The sequence below is a fragment of the Equus asinus genome, chromosome 21, assembly GCF_041296235.1.
Source record: "Equus asinus isolate D_3611 breed Donkey chromosome 21, EquAss-T2T_v2, whole genome shotgun sequence".
Classification (NCBI taxonomy): domain Eukaryota; kingdom Metazoa; phylum Chordata; class Mammalia; order Perissodactyla; family Equidae; genus Equus; species Equus asinus.
In genome coordinates this window covers 80,778,862-80,794,948 of record NC_091810.1, presented here as the reverse complement: position 1 = coordinate 80,794,948, position 16,087 = coordinate 80,778,862, and the positions used below count along the sequence as shown (strand labels likewise).

At 46.8% G+C, this 16,087-nt stretch overlaps 1 protein-coding gene and 1 long non-coding RNA gene across 2 annotated transcripts in view; both read right to left on the bottom strand.

Moving 5' to 3' along the window:
* The window catches only part of LOC139041351 (uncharacterized), a 40,766-nt gene extending 35,226 nt beyond the window's left edge, over positions 1-5,540 (bottom strand). Inside the window, exon 1 of the long non-coding RNA XR_011496337.1 lies at positions 5,355-5,540. This is a non-coding gene — a long non-coding RNA (uncharacterized lncRNA). The remainder of the gene's footprint in view (positions 1-5,354) is intronic.
* Positions 5,541-6,932: 1,392 nt separating this feature from the next.
* BFSP2 (beaded filament structural protein 2) overlaps positions 6,933-16,087 on the bottom strand; it is a 64,364-nt gene continuing 55,209 nt past the window's right edge. Inside the window, exons 6-7 of the mRNA XM_070493195.1 lie at positions 9,166-9,386; positions 6,933-7,216 (exon numbers count right to left, since the gene is read on the bottom strand). Of these exons, the coding sequence (XP_070349296.1) occupies positions 7,213-7,216; positions 9,166-9,386 (225 nt within the window). The 3' untranslated portion in view covers positions 6,933-7,212. The remainder of the gene's footprint in view (positions 7,217-9,165; positions 9,387-16,087) is intronic.

Sequence of the window (16,087 nt, the reverse complement as noted above, 5' to 3'; positions counted from 1 at the left end):
CAATGTAAGCACCAGGAAAGCAACAACTTTTTCTTTTTTGTGTTATCTCCAGAGATTAAAACACTATCTTACAGTCATAGGTACTCAAATATACATTGAGTTAATTATTAGAATACAAAGGGCATACAAAGATACCAGTATAGAAGAAAATACCGCCCTCAAACAGGGGCACGTTCTCCATAGGTGCTTTGCACTATAAGAACATGTAGAATATTAATTTAACATAATAAGATCCATGAGATGATAGGACAACAGAATGGGTTGAAGAGGATATGGCAAAGCTAAAGAAGAGTTCACACTATTAGATACATAATAAACAAATTCAACAGTTATGAATAGACATGGCCAGAAGTCCAATTTTGGTGGAGAAGCTTCAGATAATCACAATGGATGCAGAGAAAAAAGAAAGAAAGATTTGAAAAACTAGAGAGGAACTGATAAACATAGAAGAGAGCAAAGACGATCCTTTGATGACTTTGAAATAGAGACTCTAACAAATGGAACAGAAAAATACTCAGAATACAAAAAAGTCACCTTGAAATAAGGATAGAATTTTCAGGCAGAAAGGGCATACCATATACTTGGATCAACTGGTTGAGAATGATGGCAATCAAAGTATATATACATTCTGATTTATTTAAGAACTTGAAAAGTGAAGAAAAATATTCGGGTATCTGGGAAGAGAAGTAGGAGTAAAGAGTTAGGCTGGCCTCAGACCTTTTCACAACAGTCAAAGCCAAGAGACTGAAGCAATGTCTGCCAGGGTCTAAGGGACACAAAGTATCACCCAGGAATATTGTACGTAGTCCAGTTCTCATTCAAATATAGCGGAAGCAGTTCAGACAAGCTCAAACAGGAAAGAAGTCAGGAAGTAAAGTACCCATCAGCCATCAGCCCTTCTTGGAAAACTCCTTAAAGATAAATCTATTTAGGGGCGGCCCTGTGGCCGAGTGATTAAGTTCGTGTGCTCTGCTCCGGTCGCCCAGCGTTTTGCCAGTTTGGATCCTGGGTGCGGACACGGCACAGCTCATTAAGCCATGCTGAGGCAGTGTCCCGCATGCCACAACTAGAGGGACACTGGGGGGCTCAGGAGCGAGGCCTTGGGAGGTGACCTTGGCCAGGCCCCCCTGCAGGAGCAGATCCCCGGCCCTTCTCTCCTGGCGGTAGGCCCCTCCTTCCTGCCCTGCACAGGCCCTTCTCTACACAGCAGCTGGGCTGAGGCTATGGAAAGACGAATCAGATCCACCCCCGCTCTGCTCCAAACCCTCCCAAGTCATAGAGTCACAAACCCAAGTTGTTCCAAACACACTTAAAAATTATATGCAAACTGTAATGTGCTGCTCTGCCTGCTTTGCTTTGTTCCTCCTTTTATGTGTGCCCTGGAAGGGATAAGCTGAATTGCAATTGGCTGGCCCAGGACCAATTTTAATAATATATTTGACTTATCTCAATATATCCAAAATCCTATCATTTCAGCACGTAATCAATATTTAAAAATTACTAATGAGATATTTTACATTCTTTTTTTGGTACTAAGTCTGCTAATCTGGCTTGTATTTTACACTTATCATATCAACCCATAGCACCCCTGATTATTATATAAATGGAGTTGGTGACAATTTGTCTTAATCATCTAGTCAGTTTGCCAAGCAGTCTTTTTAGTTTAAAATTCTGAACCCCATTTATACATTTTTTTCCTGTCCAGGCCATCAATAAGAACTTTAGCTGTAGGGGAAAAAAAACCCACAAAAAAACAAAACAACAAAGTCCCTATGATTTGCCCAGAGAAATTTAGCAATTTGTTGCTCGTCCACTTTGCAAAGCCCCTTCTCTCAGAATGCAACATGGCTTTTGCGTCCAATCTCAGAATTACACTGAAAGCTTGACTCCCCGTGGTGTGAATTACCTTTCTCTCTCAGGAGGAGCGGGAGAAAATGGAATATTTCTTCTTGGGCATGTCAGGGAAAATTGGGTTTTCTGTTGACTCTGAAGTGTAGCACATCTGTGCTGGGATCCACTCCGGTTCCTGCCCAACCTATTGTTCAAAATAACCAGTCTATACGATCCAATTCAGCCAGTCGCTTCAGCTGAGAAAATAGTTTGCTTTATTTCTTCACTCAACTAGCAGATTAATTTCTTGAACATGACTGGACCTGCCGTGCTGTTGTGTTAGGGGAGTGAGTTTCCAGGGGCAAGGACTCGGCCTGGGTCATCGCCTCCCCTTCTTGTGTGTTGGGATATCTAAGCTGGAAATGCTGGACACACCTTCATGGGTCACTTGAGGTCAGATCACTAGGTGGGGAATACGAATGTGGAGTGTTTCTGTGTGATTTGATTAGACCTTCCAGATAAGTTTTAACAGAAGTATGTCTCGTGCACTATATGGGACATAGTTTTACTAAAAAATTATTTGTTATTTATCTGAAATTCAAATTTACTTGGGCATCCACTATTTTTATTCGCTAAGTCCAGCAACCCTAGATAAGATGCTAGAATTGCCTCAAAGAGACACCATCCTCTTTTGCCATTTCTCAAAACAAAAAAAGATGATGTAAGGGTTTATGAAAGAACATCTGTAGTACAATAGCATAAAAAACAAAAAAATACTTAGGAATAAATTTAACCAAGGAGGTGAAAGATCTCTACACTGAAAACTATAAGGCACTGATGAAAGAAATTGAAGAAGATACAAATAAATGGAAAGGTACCTATGTTCATGGCTTGGAAGAATTAATATTGTTAAAATGTCCATACTACCCAAAGACATCTGTAGATTCAATGCAATCTCTATCAAGGCTCCAAAGTTATTTTTTATAGAAGTGGAATAAACAATCCTAAAATTTACATAGAACCACAGAAGACCCAGAATAGCGAATAGCTAAACCAATCCTGAGAAAGAAGAACAAAGATGGAGGCATCACACGTCCTGATTTCAAGCTATATTATAAAGCTATAGTAATCAAAACAGTATGGTACTGGCACAAAACAGACATTGACCAATGGAACAGAATTGAGAGCCAAGAAATAAACCCATGCATATAGGGTCAATGAATATTTGACAAGGGAGCCAAGAATACTCAGTGGAGAAAAGACAGTCTCTTCAATAAATGGTGCTGGGAAAACTGGATATTCACATGTAAAAGAATAAAACTAGACACCTATCTTGCACTACTCCAAAAATTAACTCAAAATGGATTAAAGACTTAAATGTAAGACCGGAAACCATAAAACACCTAGAAGAAAACATAGGTGGTAAGATCCTTGATCTGGGTCTTGACGACGGGTTTTGGACATGACCCCTAAACCACAAGCAGCAAAATCAAAAATAAACAAGTCAGACTGCATCAAACTAAAAAGCTTCTGCAGAGCGAAAGAAACAATCCACAAAGTGAAAACACAACCTACAGAATGGGAAGAAATATTTGCAAACCATATATCAGATAAGGGGTGAATATCCAAATTATATAAAGAACTCACACAAGTCAATAGCAAAAAAAATTATCCAATTAAAAAATGGGCTAGGGACCTGAATAGACATTTTTCCAAAGAAGATATGTGAATGGCCAACAGCTACATGAAAAGATGCCTAACATCACTAATCATCAGGGAAATGCAAATCAAAACCACAGTGAGATACCCTCACACCTGTTTGAATGGCTAGCATCAAAAAGACAAGAGAGAACAAGTGTTGGCGAGGACGTGGAGAAAAGGGAACCCTTGTGTACTGTTGGTGGGATTGTAAACTGGTGCAGCTGTGATGGAAAACAGTATGAAAGTTCCTTAAAAAATTAAAAATAGAACTACCGAACAATCCAGAAGTTTCACTTCTGGGTATATATCTGAAGGAAATGAAAACACAACTTGAAAAGATATCTGCATCCCCATGTTCATTGCAGTGTTATTTCCAATAGCCAAGATGTGGAAACGACCTAAGTGTCCACTGATAGATGAATGGATAAAGAAAATGTGTTATATATATCCAATGGAATACCATACGGCCATAAAAAGGAGGCATTCTGCCATTTGCGACAACACAGATGATCTGGAGAGTAGTATGCTAAGTAAAATAAGTCAGAAAAAGACAAATACTGTATGATCTCACATGTGGAATGTGGATTTTTTTTTTTTTTTTTTGGTGAGGAAGATTGGCTCTGAGCGAACGTGTGTCAATCTTCCTCTATTTTGCATGTGGGATGCTGCCACAGCATGGCTTGACGAGTGGTGTTTAGGTCTGCACCCAGGATCTGAACCCATGAACCCCAGGCTGCCAAAGTGGAGCATGAGAACTTAATCTTAAAACAAAACAAAACAAACCCAAATTCATAGAAAAAGAGACCAGATTTGCGGTTACTGGAGGCGGGGGGTGGGGGAAGGGGAAATTGGATGAAGGTGGTGAAAAGGTACAAACTTCCAGTCATCAGATAAATACGTACTAGGGGTGTAGTGTCCAACATGATGACTATAGTTAACACTGCTCTATGATAGACATGAAAGTTGTTAAGAGAGTAAATCCTTAGAGTGCTTATCACAAGGAAAAACAATTTTTTTTCTGTCTATATGAGATGGTGGGTGCTAACTTATTGTAATCATTTCATGATATATGGAAGTCGAGTCATTATGCTGTACACCTTAAAATGATGCAGTGTTGTAGGCCAATTCTATGTCCATAAGTCTGGAGGGAAAAAAAGACTATCTGTGGGGTAGTTAGAGCTAATCATAGACCGGCATGGTGTTTGAGGATTCTTGCTGAATCATCTTACTGGAAACCAACAGGGATCGGATGTGGACGTCTATTTTCATGCCTTCTGTGATAAACTGAATTATATGAAGGGGTCGTGCAAACTGTAAGGTGCTGCTCTGCGTGCTTTGCTTTGTTCCTCCGTTTACGTGCACACCTACACTCCCCAATGAGATTGTAAACCCGCCAGGGCAGAAACTGTGCCTTCTTTTTACTGGTATCCCAAAGTCCAACTGAATGTCTGGGCACCTGTAGGTGCTCAGAAGTGTGACAGATGATAACGAAGGGGTGATTTAACGGCTCTGGTCAGAAAGCCCATAGATGTTCTAGCGACTCATTGGGAGTGTGCGCCATGCTCCAGGTGCTGGCCAGGGGCCAGTGGAGTTACCTGGTTTGGAAATAGAGCTCGTCTGTGCTTTTGGAGGAGTCCATCGGAAGCCCTTCTCTGGTCTGCTCCAGAGCAAATGCTCTGTCCTTGACACCCACACAAGCAGCAGCCCCCCCGCCACCTGTCAGGGAACTGCTGCCAGAGTGTAACTGTCGCGGATGTTGTGAGAGGAATCCTGCGTTAAATAAGGCTCTGGCGGAGTCGAGGGCCAGCAGCGCCTTTTCTTACCTGTTAACGAAGCCTCATTAGAAGCAGCAAGAGACCGTGCTGTGAACTGAAGCGCCAGTCTGCCTCCGCTCTCCCTGCCAAAGGATGATTAACTTAATGATTTACGGCAGCTGCTCTGTGAGATCACGGAGCGCAGGAGAGCGAGTGTGTGTGTGCAGCCGGGCACGGCATGCTGTCGGCTGGAAACTCAGGAGGGTGTGCAAATCCATTCTCTCCTTCGTCCAATGGCTGAAACGGCTTCCAGGTTCTGGAAAACGCACAGCCATTCAGACACAGAAGTACCTCCTCATGACGGCTGACCTCTTGGGGCCTTCCGGGTGTGTTTAGGTTAGGGATTTAGGTCTTGGCTGGGGGACAAAAAATTAATCGCTGACCTCAGTGTGTGGTGCATGGAACATGGAACATAGCTAGGTCAGCCGCACACTCTGTCTTCTGAGGAGGCCCTTGGACCCAGTGGGTCAGTTATGGGCACCTCCAGGGTGTGCAGCTCCAAAGGGGCTGGAGGTTTGCTGAACTGGAGCATTAGGTGGTGTCTTGACTATTTCTGTGCCTCAAACAACAAATGGAATCGTGCAAAGGTGTCGTGCAAACTGTAAACAGCTGTCCTGCCCAGTGGCTTATTAACACAATTCCTTTGATCCTGGAAGCCAAAAAGGGAAACCAGTTGGAGCAATTTCAACTAGGAGACGCCATTTCTTGCCTTGCTTCTCTTTTAAGCTTTCTTATGGGTAAATGAGGTTTATTCTATTTATGTCAGCCGTCCTTGGCTATTTGGAACCCCAGGTACTGGGGGGTGTCTTCAAATGTGCCCATCTTGGACACATCCTCCTGTCTGGATTAGCAGCTGATGAGGACAACGACTCAGCCTGGCTATTTTGGTCTGAAATTCTGTGCGACAGGTCGACTGAGACAAGCTTGGGGGAAGAATTAAGAAATTAAGGCCGGGCTTTTTCTGTGTGTGTGGTTTTGGAGGCACTGAGAGCCTGTGGTAGGACACAGGTGGTGGTTTCATTTTTAATCAGAAGGCAGGGGAGTCTTGCCTGAGTAGGTGGCAGCTGCACAAACTATACCTCGCTGGCCCGGGCCCTGAGAGTGCTGGGGAAGGAAGCTGGAAGAAAATTCTGAGGCTGCGAGTCGGGTAGGCAACCACAACCTAATTAATCCCCCACAGACTGAAACCGAAGTTCCCTTTAAACCGATTGAGGGGGTCTGCCAAGAGCAGTGAAATGTGTGTCTGCACATAAATACCCACGCAGAGGACGTGAGAGAGGTCTGAATGCTTGGTGATGCCTGCAATTACGACACACGCAACAGAACAGCACGCCAGTCCCCTCTCTAGCAAGACTGTTGTTTTTGCCCCGAATTGTGGCAGTCTCGTATGCCATGAGCACAACTCTTGCCCAAGCAGCACATTTCCATAGATAAACCAGAGAGCAGCTGACGCTTGGATGATGAGGCAGATGGAGTCACGCTCAAGGACCTTTCCAGAAGCCTTTAAGAATAGCTCCATGAGCAGAGGCCAGGCAGGGAAAGTGATAGCCACCTCGATCCGATGGTGAGTTGAACAAGGTGGGCAGACTGGAAGCCACACACAAAGCATTTATTTGGAGAGGGCCAAGGGAGGTTGCTCAAGCTACAGACTACTTAAATTAAGGCAGAAGGACCCTCTCCACTCCCAGGAAGGTTTTCAGCTCAACCAGGGAATCCAGCAGGGACTCCATCTCGGGGTAGGGGTGGGAGTGGGAGGGTTGGGGGTGAGGGCAGATGGGGGTGGTGGTGGGAGAGCTCCTCGAGGAACTTCATTGGCCACTGGGTGAGGAAGGCAGCATTTTCTTCATGAAGAGAGGAAGTTTCTTCATTAGCTGAAACAAACAAAAAGCACCTATGAGTGAGAGAGGCCGTAGACGATGAAAATTAGGAGATTTCATAGTAGGATTAGAGGAAAGGCAGGTGTCTCATGGGAAGACTTTGGCTTTTGGAACAAGACAGTTTGGGTTTCAAATCCCCGCTCCGTGGTTATTAGCTGTGTGACCTCAGGCAAATGACTTAAGCTCTCTGAGGCTGTTTCCTATCTGTAAAATGGGGTAAAATGATGATGTCCTGGCAGAGTTGTGGGGAGAAATGAAAATAACAAAGAACTTAAGACTGTGCTGGCACATAACAGGCACTCACTAAATGGAGTTCTTGAAGTCAATTCAGCCCAACTCATTACTTTTCGTACTTGTTTAAAACAATTTTGCATGTTTATCCAGATGTCCATAGGCATCTGAAAAAAATGAGCTTTGTTAGCAACATCTAGCTTTTATAATCAACAGAAATCAATCCAATAAAAAGGCGGTTGGAAAGAGGCTGGATGAGATATTTTCCACATGAAAGGAGGAGGGTCAGGTTGCTTCCCTGGGGCTCTCTCGCCTTCTGAAGAAAGAAAGTTACACAGCGAGGGAGCTCGCGCGTTGGAGAGAGCAGGAGACCCGGGCTCCCGTCCCAGCTCTGCCTCCACCTCCCCATGTGATCGTGGATGAATCCTTTCAGCTCTGGGCCTTCTTCTCTCTGGAATCTTGAGAGGTTGGACTATACAATGACTAAGTCTTCCCTTAGAACTGATATTCTATTCCTTATTCAGTGGATGCCCTAGAAGGGACCTTGGAGGAAACTATGAAGATAGAGAATTATGATAAAATAAAGGCTTGGATTTCCTTAGAGAGCTGGCAAGGAAGCCAAGCCTCAAGACTCATGCATATGCCCCTGGGATCCTTACCCATTACAAAAAGATGGCACGGATGCATATACATGTGCATATGTATACAAAAATGTGTATATGTGTGTATATACACACGCACATGCATACATAGACATGCCATTCCTAAGCCCTTGCTTTTCTCCAGTATGGAGGGTGGAAAGGCTAATAGGTGCTTTCCCAGCATCCCTTGGAGGCAGGTGTAGTCGTGTGAGCAGGTTCTGGTCAATGAGCTATAACGGAAGGCCCACTGGAGGCCTTCAAAAGACGTCTGTCCTTCCCTGATAAAAGAAGAGAGCCACACAGGGAAAAGCCTTTTTGCTGTCCTGTCTTCCCTCCCCTTTCTTGCCATGAACGAGGATACGACGTCTGGAGCTGTGGCAGGGATTGGCCACCATGGGTGACAAAGATGGAGACAAAAAGTTAATATATCAGGGATTCTATATTCGAAAGATGAAAAGAGCTTGGGACCTCAATGAAGTCACTGAGCAGCCTAGACCACCTCATTTCTGGAACCATTAAATAAACACGGCTTATGCCCTTGCTGCTCAGGGGGTGGTCTGTAGGCCAGCAGCATGGGCATCACCGGAGAGTTTTGTTAGAAATGAGAAATCTCCCCCCCGCCCCCACCCCGGCACCTGCTGAAGCAGAATCTACTTTAAAAAAGATGCCCAGGTTTTGGGTGTTTTGAGTACACATTAAAGTTTCAGGATCAATGGTTTATAGCCTCATTAATTAGGGTCTATTACACGCAGCTGAAAGCATGCATAACATACTATGTATGTACCAGACACGTATGAACACATGTACTCATGTCTATGTATGTTTATATTCATGTATACAGAAATACACAAATGTATACAGTGTATATAGGCATCTAATATATATTTGTCTACATATTTGTGTATATGTGAATAGAAAAATCCCGGAAGGACACAACTAGGCTGTGTGTGTGGATGGGTGTTGGGAAGTTTGGAATTAATTACTTTAATTACTTTTATAGTCTTCGAAAAAATTATTTTTAAACCCATGGGTATGAATTCCTTTCATAATTAAAGAAGCCAAGAGACTGACCCGCTCTCCTCCCGGTCCAGCAGGGCGTGGTAGGACGCCACGTCCCTCTGCAGCTGGCACTTGTGCGCCAGCAGATGCTCGCGCGCCTGCTGCTGCTGCTCGGCCTCGGCGCGCATCTCCCGCAGCTCCGCCTCCAGCCGGCCCACCACGGCGCCCAGGTTCTGCAGCTCGATGTCGTGCCAGTGCTTGGCATCGTGCAGGGTGTTCTCCAGGCCTCGTTTCTACAAAAGAGCGAGCACAGGTCCAAACCCAAGGCCACCAGGCAGGGCCCTTGGTGGGGGGCGGGGGGTGCGTACAGCAGTGGGAGGGACTGGCACGGGCCTGGTCTGTCCATTTCTCCAAGGACAGTGACCTTGCTAGGCTTACGTGGCTCGCGGGGGTGGGGGGTGGAATAATGAATCCTCCTCAGGAGGCCTGACTCTGTTTAGTCTAATTCACTGATCCTTCTGATGGGGGATGGGAGGAGGAAAGGAAGACAGAGAAGGGAGGACAGAGAGGGGGAGGGAGAGAGATGAGGTGTAATAGAGAGAATGAGAGATGAGTGAGAGAATGAGAGAGAGATGAGAGGCAGTTTGCAGGTGTTTCTTCAAAGAAATCTTGCTCTCTGAACTGCCTCTGGGCCTTTTTGCTCATGATTTCTCACTCCCGGGGTGGCTGCTGACACCCCGCACATCACTCAGCTAAGATGCCGTCTCCTCCAGCGCTCTTTCCCAGATTGCGGTTGTTAGAACGACTGTCTCTGGCCTTTGTAGAATCAGCATTTTTTTCCCTTAGTGTCTTAGTGGCACATCTGGGCTAATTCCTTTTCTCTTGCTGCCCCGTCACTGTGGGTTCCTCGGTGCCCCATGCTGAGCCCACTTCTCTCCGAGCTGTGCCTCCCGGGCCTGCGATGGTTGGTGTCTTCCACACTCCTGATTTTGGTTGTCCCTCTGCCGATGACTCCTGCACTGGTATTTCCAGCACACGTCTCTCCCCCAGGCACGGACCCACCACTGAACTTCTTACTGGAAACATACAGTCCACGGGTGCCTCGAATCAAGGTGTCCAAAACGGAGCCATTCTGAACCTGTTGGCCCCTCCTATTCTGTGCTTCAGCTGGTGCACTCACATGAGCTAGAAACTGGGGAAAGACATGTCTCTGATCTTCTTCCTTCCCAAATTCAGTTGTCATAGTCCTGCCTCTTGTATATTTTGAGAAGTTTTCACATTTGTGCCCTCTTTTCCAGCCACCAAAGCCCAGGATCGATGCATACCACCTCTCACCTGGCATCACCTCAGAGGCCTCTTAGCTCTTCTCCCCGCCTCTAGTTGCTCTCGTCCTGCATGCCCCACATGGCAGCCACAGTGCTCTGGCCAAGGTCCAAATCTGGGCTTGTATCTCCTCCTCCTCGCTTGGCTCACTCCTACTCATCCCCAAGTCCAGGCTCACCTTCCCTAGACACTCTCTTGCCCCTGCCACCACCGGACTGGGTTAGGGGCCCCTTGCTGGGTTTCCGTGGCTGCCAAGGCACACGCATGCCCTGAACTCACCATAGTGGGCTGAGCTTCTTAGGGGCATGTCTCCTCCACCCGATGGTGAGCTCTTTGAGAGCAGGAACGAAGTTTCTGTAGCCCTAGTGACAAGACAGTGCCTGGCACGGAGTGGGTGTTTGTGTGTGTATATTGCCCAGGATGACAACACTTGTATTATGGCTACACTTATTGCCATTCCTGTCTTCCCATCAGACTGGAAACCTTCTCATCTTGCCATACACCAAGCCCTGCAAACTGTAGGGCTGGCCAATAAACACCTTCAAAAAACTGTGGACATCTGTCTTTAACATTTTTAATAGTAATTATGGTGCATCTATAATTTAGCATCTGGCTTTTTATATAACACATAAGAAGCAAATAAATATCTTTCTAAATTGGATTGAATCAAATCTAGATGAAACAAGTTTCTGTACCCTGCCCCCCAGGAGATTTTTCACTCCCTTTTGACCACCATGGCTGAAATGGAAGATTCTTGGCCATGATGCCATCTGGAATTAAGCAGGGGGCGCCATATTATCTTGTTTAAGTCTTCTTAATTGCATAGGATATGAGGATGTTGAATCAGATTCCCATCCTAGGTACATTTACAGGTGGCAAAACGTGATCAACAGAAAATAAATCTGGATCATATTTGGTCTAGGGTTACTGCTTTGCTGGTGAGATCGGAAAACCCCTCTGTGGCAGTGAGGATGCAGAGTTGGCCATCTGGGTTTTGAGAATCATTTGTTCCAGTCTCCCTGGGTTGCTTCCCTTTGTTTATCAGGAAATTGCTTGGTTTGTGAGTGGTTGTTGTTGACGTTGGACCTGTAACATCTGTGATTTGGAAAAACCTTTCATGGAATCATGGTTGGATCATCTGTCTACAGTGTTCGCTCCATGTTCATAGGTGATTTCTCCATGTGGCCTGGGGTTTTCTCTGATGACTTAGGACCCACTGCCCAAGGAAGGTTCGTGGGAACTCTTACCAGAGGTCCTGTGTCTCTTCCATCCCACCCTCAGAGCCCAAGCGCTGCTTCCCCGCTAAGTCCCTGACATGCTGGCCCAGTTCTCACAGAGATGCCTGAGCTTGAGTGACTATGATCAGGCCACTGCTGCAGGTCTCCTAGTCTCGGCCATTCAGCGACAGAGAACCAGCAAACGGAGACCACAGAAGCAAGCTTATTCCCCAGTCTCTGGAGATTTGAGACTTCCTTGAATTGCTAAGCCCCCAGAAAGTAAAATAGTGACCTCCTGTGATTTCTGGCCTTGAATTCCAGTCCTGATCTGAATTGACTGAACACGGAGCTCAGTAGGCCTCAAGCACCGTTGTTGGTGCCTGGCTGCCAATATAAACAGTGCCTTGTTGGCAAAGGGGGCTGAAAGTGTTGCCAGCTCGGCTGTGTGAGGCTTTTAGAAGTCATGAGGGCCTTGTGTGTGTGCAGGTTGCTCTGGCTGAGGATAACAGGGATGGCTGGATGGACTCTGCGGTATCTGATAGCTGTAGGAGAGTGTACTGCCTGTTCCAGCTCACCTTGGCTTCAAGGCCCAGTGACCAGAACTCTGATCTATTACAGGCAGCAGGGGCCGAGACAACCTGTCTTGGGTCCTGACCACAGCCAGCATGTCACTACTCCCACGTCTTCCGGTTGGGGGGTGTGAGTTCTTTTCCCATTTGTTCCAACACTTAGGACCACAGGGTTTAAGTGAGGTAAGCAGATGATGCCAACTTGGGGTTACTATAGTAGTGGTTATAAGAATAATTTTACAATGATAATTAATAATAGATACCATTTCTTGACTCTTCCCTCTGTGCCAGGCACTGTTTTATGGGCTTGCCCTGCATCATCTAATTAATCATCCCAATGACTTTATGAGGAAAATTCTATTATGGTCCAGTGGTAGGTCACATTTCCAAAGGCAGCTGCAACAATGATCTGCAGCCCACAGGCTCTTCCTCCATGGGACCTTGCCACTGCCTCATCAGGGGGTGGAGTTTTTCTCCCTTCTCGTGGAATCTGGGCTGGTCTGTGGCTGCTTTGACAAGTAGCGGGCTATATAAGTGGTGTTCAGGGACTTTCAAGCCCAGGGGTTAAGAGGCCTGGTAGGTTCTGTGCTCACAGTCTGAGGGAAGCCAGATGCCACACGTCAGAAGTCCCACAAGATGAGGAGGTCAAAGCTAGCTACATGGAGAGGCCACGTGGAGCAAGAAAGAGAGATGCAGAGCTGAGGCACCAGATGTGTGAGCTGAAGAAGCCAGTCTTGGATGTTGCAGCCGGAGCAGGTGCCATGTGGAACAGAGAAGAGCTATCTGCCGAACTGGGCTTGAATGCTGGACGAATGGACAAATGATTTACTGTTGTCTTAAGCCACGAACACAGCAGACAGATAAGATACCTAAAACAGATCCTCACTTTACAAGGGAGCAAACGGAATCTTAGAGAGGTCACACAGTTAGGATTCCAGGTTCCAGAGCCTGAGCCCAGTTCCCAGTTCCACAGGACGGCTGCGGTCTAGTAGGGTAATAGAGCTGCAGGGTTTGGCTCCTCCACTTATTACTCAGGTTAGTGGGCAAATCCCTGAGCCACAGTTTTCTCTTCTGAAAAATGGGGCTGGCAGTCACCGTCCCCACACTTCTACGTGTTTCTATGAGAATCTGATGAAAGAATGCATGTGAGCACATTGTTATTGCTATTCGCATCACTTTGAAGAAATTATGTTTTGGGCATTATATGAAGTATTTTGGGGACATAAAACTAATTAGACATGGTCCCTGCCCTCAAGGAGTTAACGTGACTTCAGTGGAGAGCTGATATAACCACGAGACCCGCAGTGCTCTGAATGTGAGTGGGTGGGGGAGAGATCCCCCAGCTGTGGGAGTTGGGGTCCAGGCTTCACGTGGGTGTAGCACCTCGGTGTCTTCCATCTCACCTGTGCCAAGGGTGTGGAGGAGAGGAGAGGTAGAGGAGGGCAGAGCTGTGGGGAGGGGGTCTCCTTCCAGCCAGGGGAAGAACATGTCCAAGGGTTCAAGGGTAGGAAAGCAAAAGGTGAGTTCTGGACCTTAAAATAAAGTCCGAGCTGGTGGTGCTGGCAAAGGAAGGCTTTCTGTTTTACCCCCAGGCAACCGCAGGGCATAGGGACATTGAAAGAAGGGATAGTAGATAGAGGAACATCCCAGATGGTGTAACAGGGGACAGGTAAAGCCTACTGAAGGGAGGAGAGGTTGGACAAAGCTTCAGAGATATTTTGAGATGGGAAATGGAAGCCAGAGAGACCTCACGTTGGGGGACCTTAATCTTATCTGCGGAATGGTGCGGGTGACAGTACCTGCTGAGGGACAGAGGTGAGGGTGGGCCGGGGGCTTGCTGAGAATGGAGACTGCTGGAGCCGCCCCTCTGGGGAACACAGTCCCCCTCTGCTGTGGTCAGTCATTCGTGCGCAGGTTTTCTCTTAGCACTCAGCTTCTGAGCTTTGGGGGGCAGGAACCCTCGGATTCATTTGCATCCCCAGGATGTACGGGAGGGCTTAGAACCAGCAGGCGCCCAACATACTTGTGTGGATGTGTGCTGAGGGATGGGCCCCCTGCCACTTAGGCTGTGATTCATAAGGCTTTTTTTGATGATGTGTGCTGGAGGATATGTCCCCAACCTTTTCCCTGGAACTTTCCATCACTGGAAGAGTGGCAATTTTGGCAGCCACAAGGACATCTGGGAAAGAAATGACAGCCCCTTAATTGTGCCTAAAGCAATGTGGACAAAAAGCAGCACCCCTGATAGTAGGATGTTTATCAAGGGTTATGGCAGGTGAATAAAACTGATTAGCAGAAAATTCACATAACTGAATAAATAATGCAATCTCTTTCTGACAGTTTTTTTTTTTTTTGAGGAAAATTAGCCCTGACCTAACTGCTGCCAATCCTCCTCTTTTTGCTGAGGAAGGCTGGCCCTGAGCTAACATTCATGCCCATCTTCCTCCACTCTATAGGTAGGATGCCTACCACAGCATGGTGTGCCAAGCGGTGCCATGTCCACACCTGGGATCAAACGGATGAACCCCAGGCCGCCGAAGCAGAACGTGTGCACTTAACCGCTGTGCCACGGGGCCAGCCCCTCTTTCAGGCAATTTTTTAAAGTAGCATTACTTTAGGCCGTAGCTTCCTGATTTTTCTCAACTCAAATCCTTTACTTACATAGCCTTGCACTGATCCAGATCCCATCACAGAACGAGGAGGAGAGAAGTAGATATACGAGACGTATGTTGTGTCATGTTGTGTCATGACAAGACTGAGCGTCTTCCCTGAGCTGAATGGGCATCATGTGACCTAGTTGGCTGGAGGACCCCTGACCCAAGTGAAAGAAGACACTTGAAGAATGGAACTGGGGTGATGAGATGATCTTGCCACAGGCAGAGAAAAAGTCGTTTCTGAGGGGAACCAGCTAGAATGAATTCTTGAGCTGACTTCACGGTAGTCTGTGCTCCAGTGGGAGGTGGGGCTGGTGGTCTGGTGATGGAGCTGATTTGCGTGGCAAAATTGAGAGGAGGGTGTCTGGGGAGTGGTGGATGGAAGGGACACCAGCACTGGTATCCGAACAGCCCCAGGACTGGAGACTGAGGGAAGAGAGGGGCTTCTTGGGCCTCAATGGCATCCAGACCGCCTCAGGTGACACGAGGGCGACACAAACCAACCCCTTCGAACACTCCAGTGTGTACAACATGCTGTGGTTCAAATAGGCAAACATGGCCCCCTGGAGGGGCCGTCTCAGAAGATCAGCAATCAGAGGGTCGATTGCTATGTTATTAGTAATTATTTTAATTAATAATAATAATAATGATAATAATAATGATGATGCAAGAGACCTGCCCACAAACCCCGGTGACTCTGAGGAGCTCATGAGCTTACTAGTCTTAGGTTGGGTTCCCCAGAAGCAGAGCCTGAGATGGGGATCTTGGTACATGTAAATAATTGAGGGGTTGCTCCCAGGAGAAGGGGAGCAAGGAAAGCAGGATAGGACAGGAGAAGGTGCTAGGCCAGGAGCGGGTCTCAGCTGGAGTCTGGCAACAGCTTGATCCCACAGAGAGCTCTGGATTGTGAATTGCACCATAGAGCCAGTCTCACTTTGAAGCAGGTGGGCTGGGCTTTTCAATCCCTCTGTGAGTGAATCACCGGCTGGGAAGGTAGGCTGGCCTAACCTCCTAGGCCAGGGCGATTCTCTGGTAAGAGGGACAGCTGAGAAGGGGCATCTATGGGTGTTAGCTGCCAACATTCGCAACAGCCTGGTGAAGGGTATTTCCGGGGGGCACTAACCGTGTCTACTATACTTGTGACTCAGTATCAGATGAGCCTTTCAGGCCTCAAAACTCATATGCTGTGAGATGGGAATCCTTTGCAAACGATGACTCGTACAGCTACAAT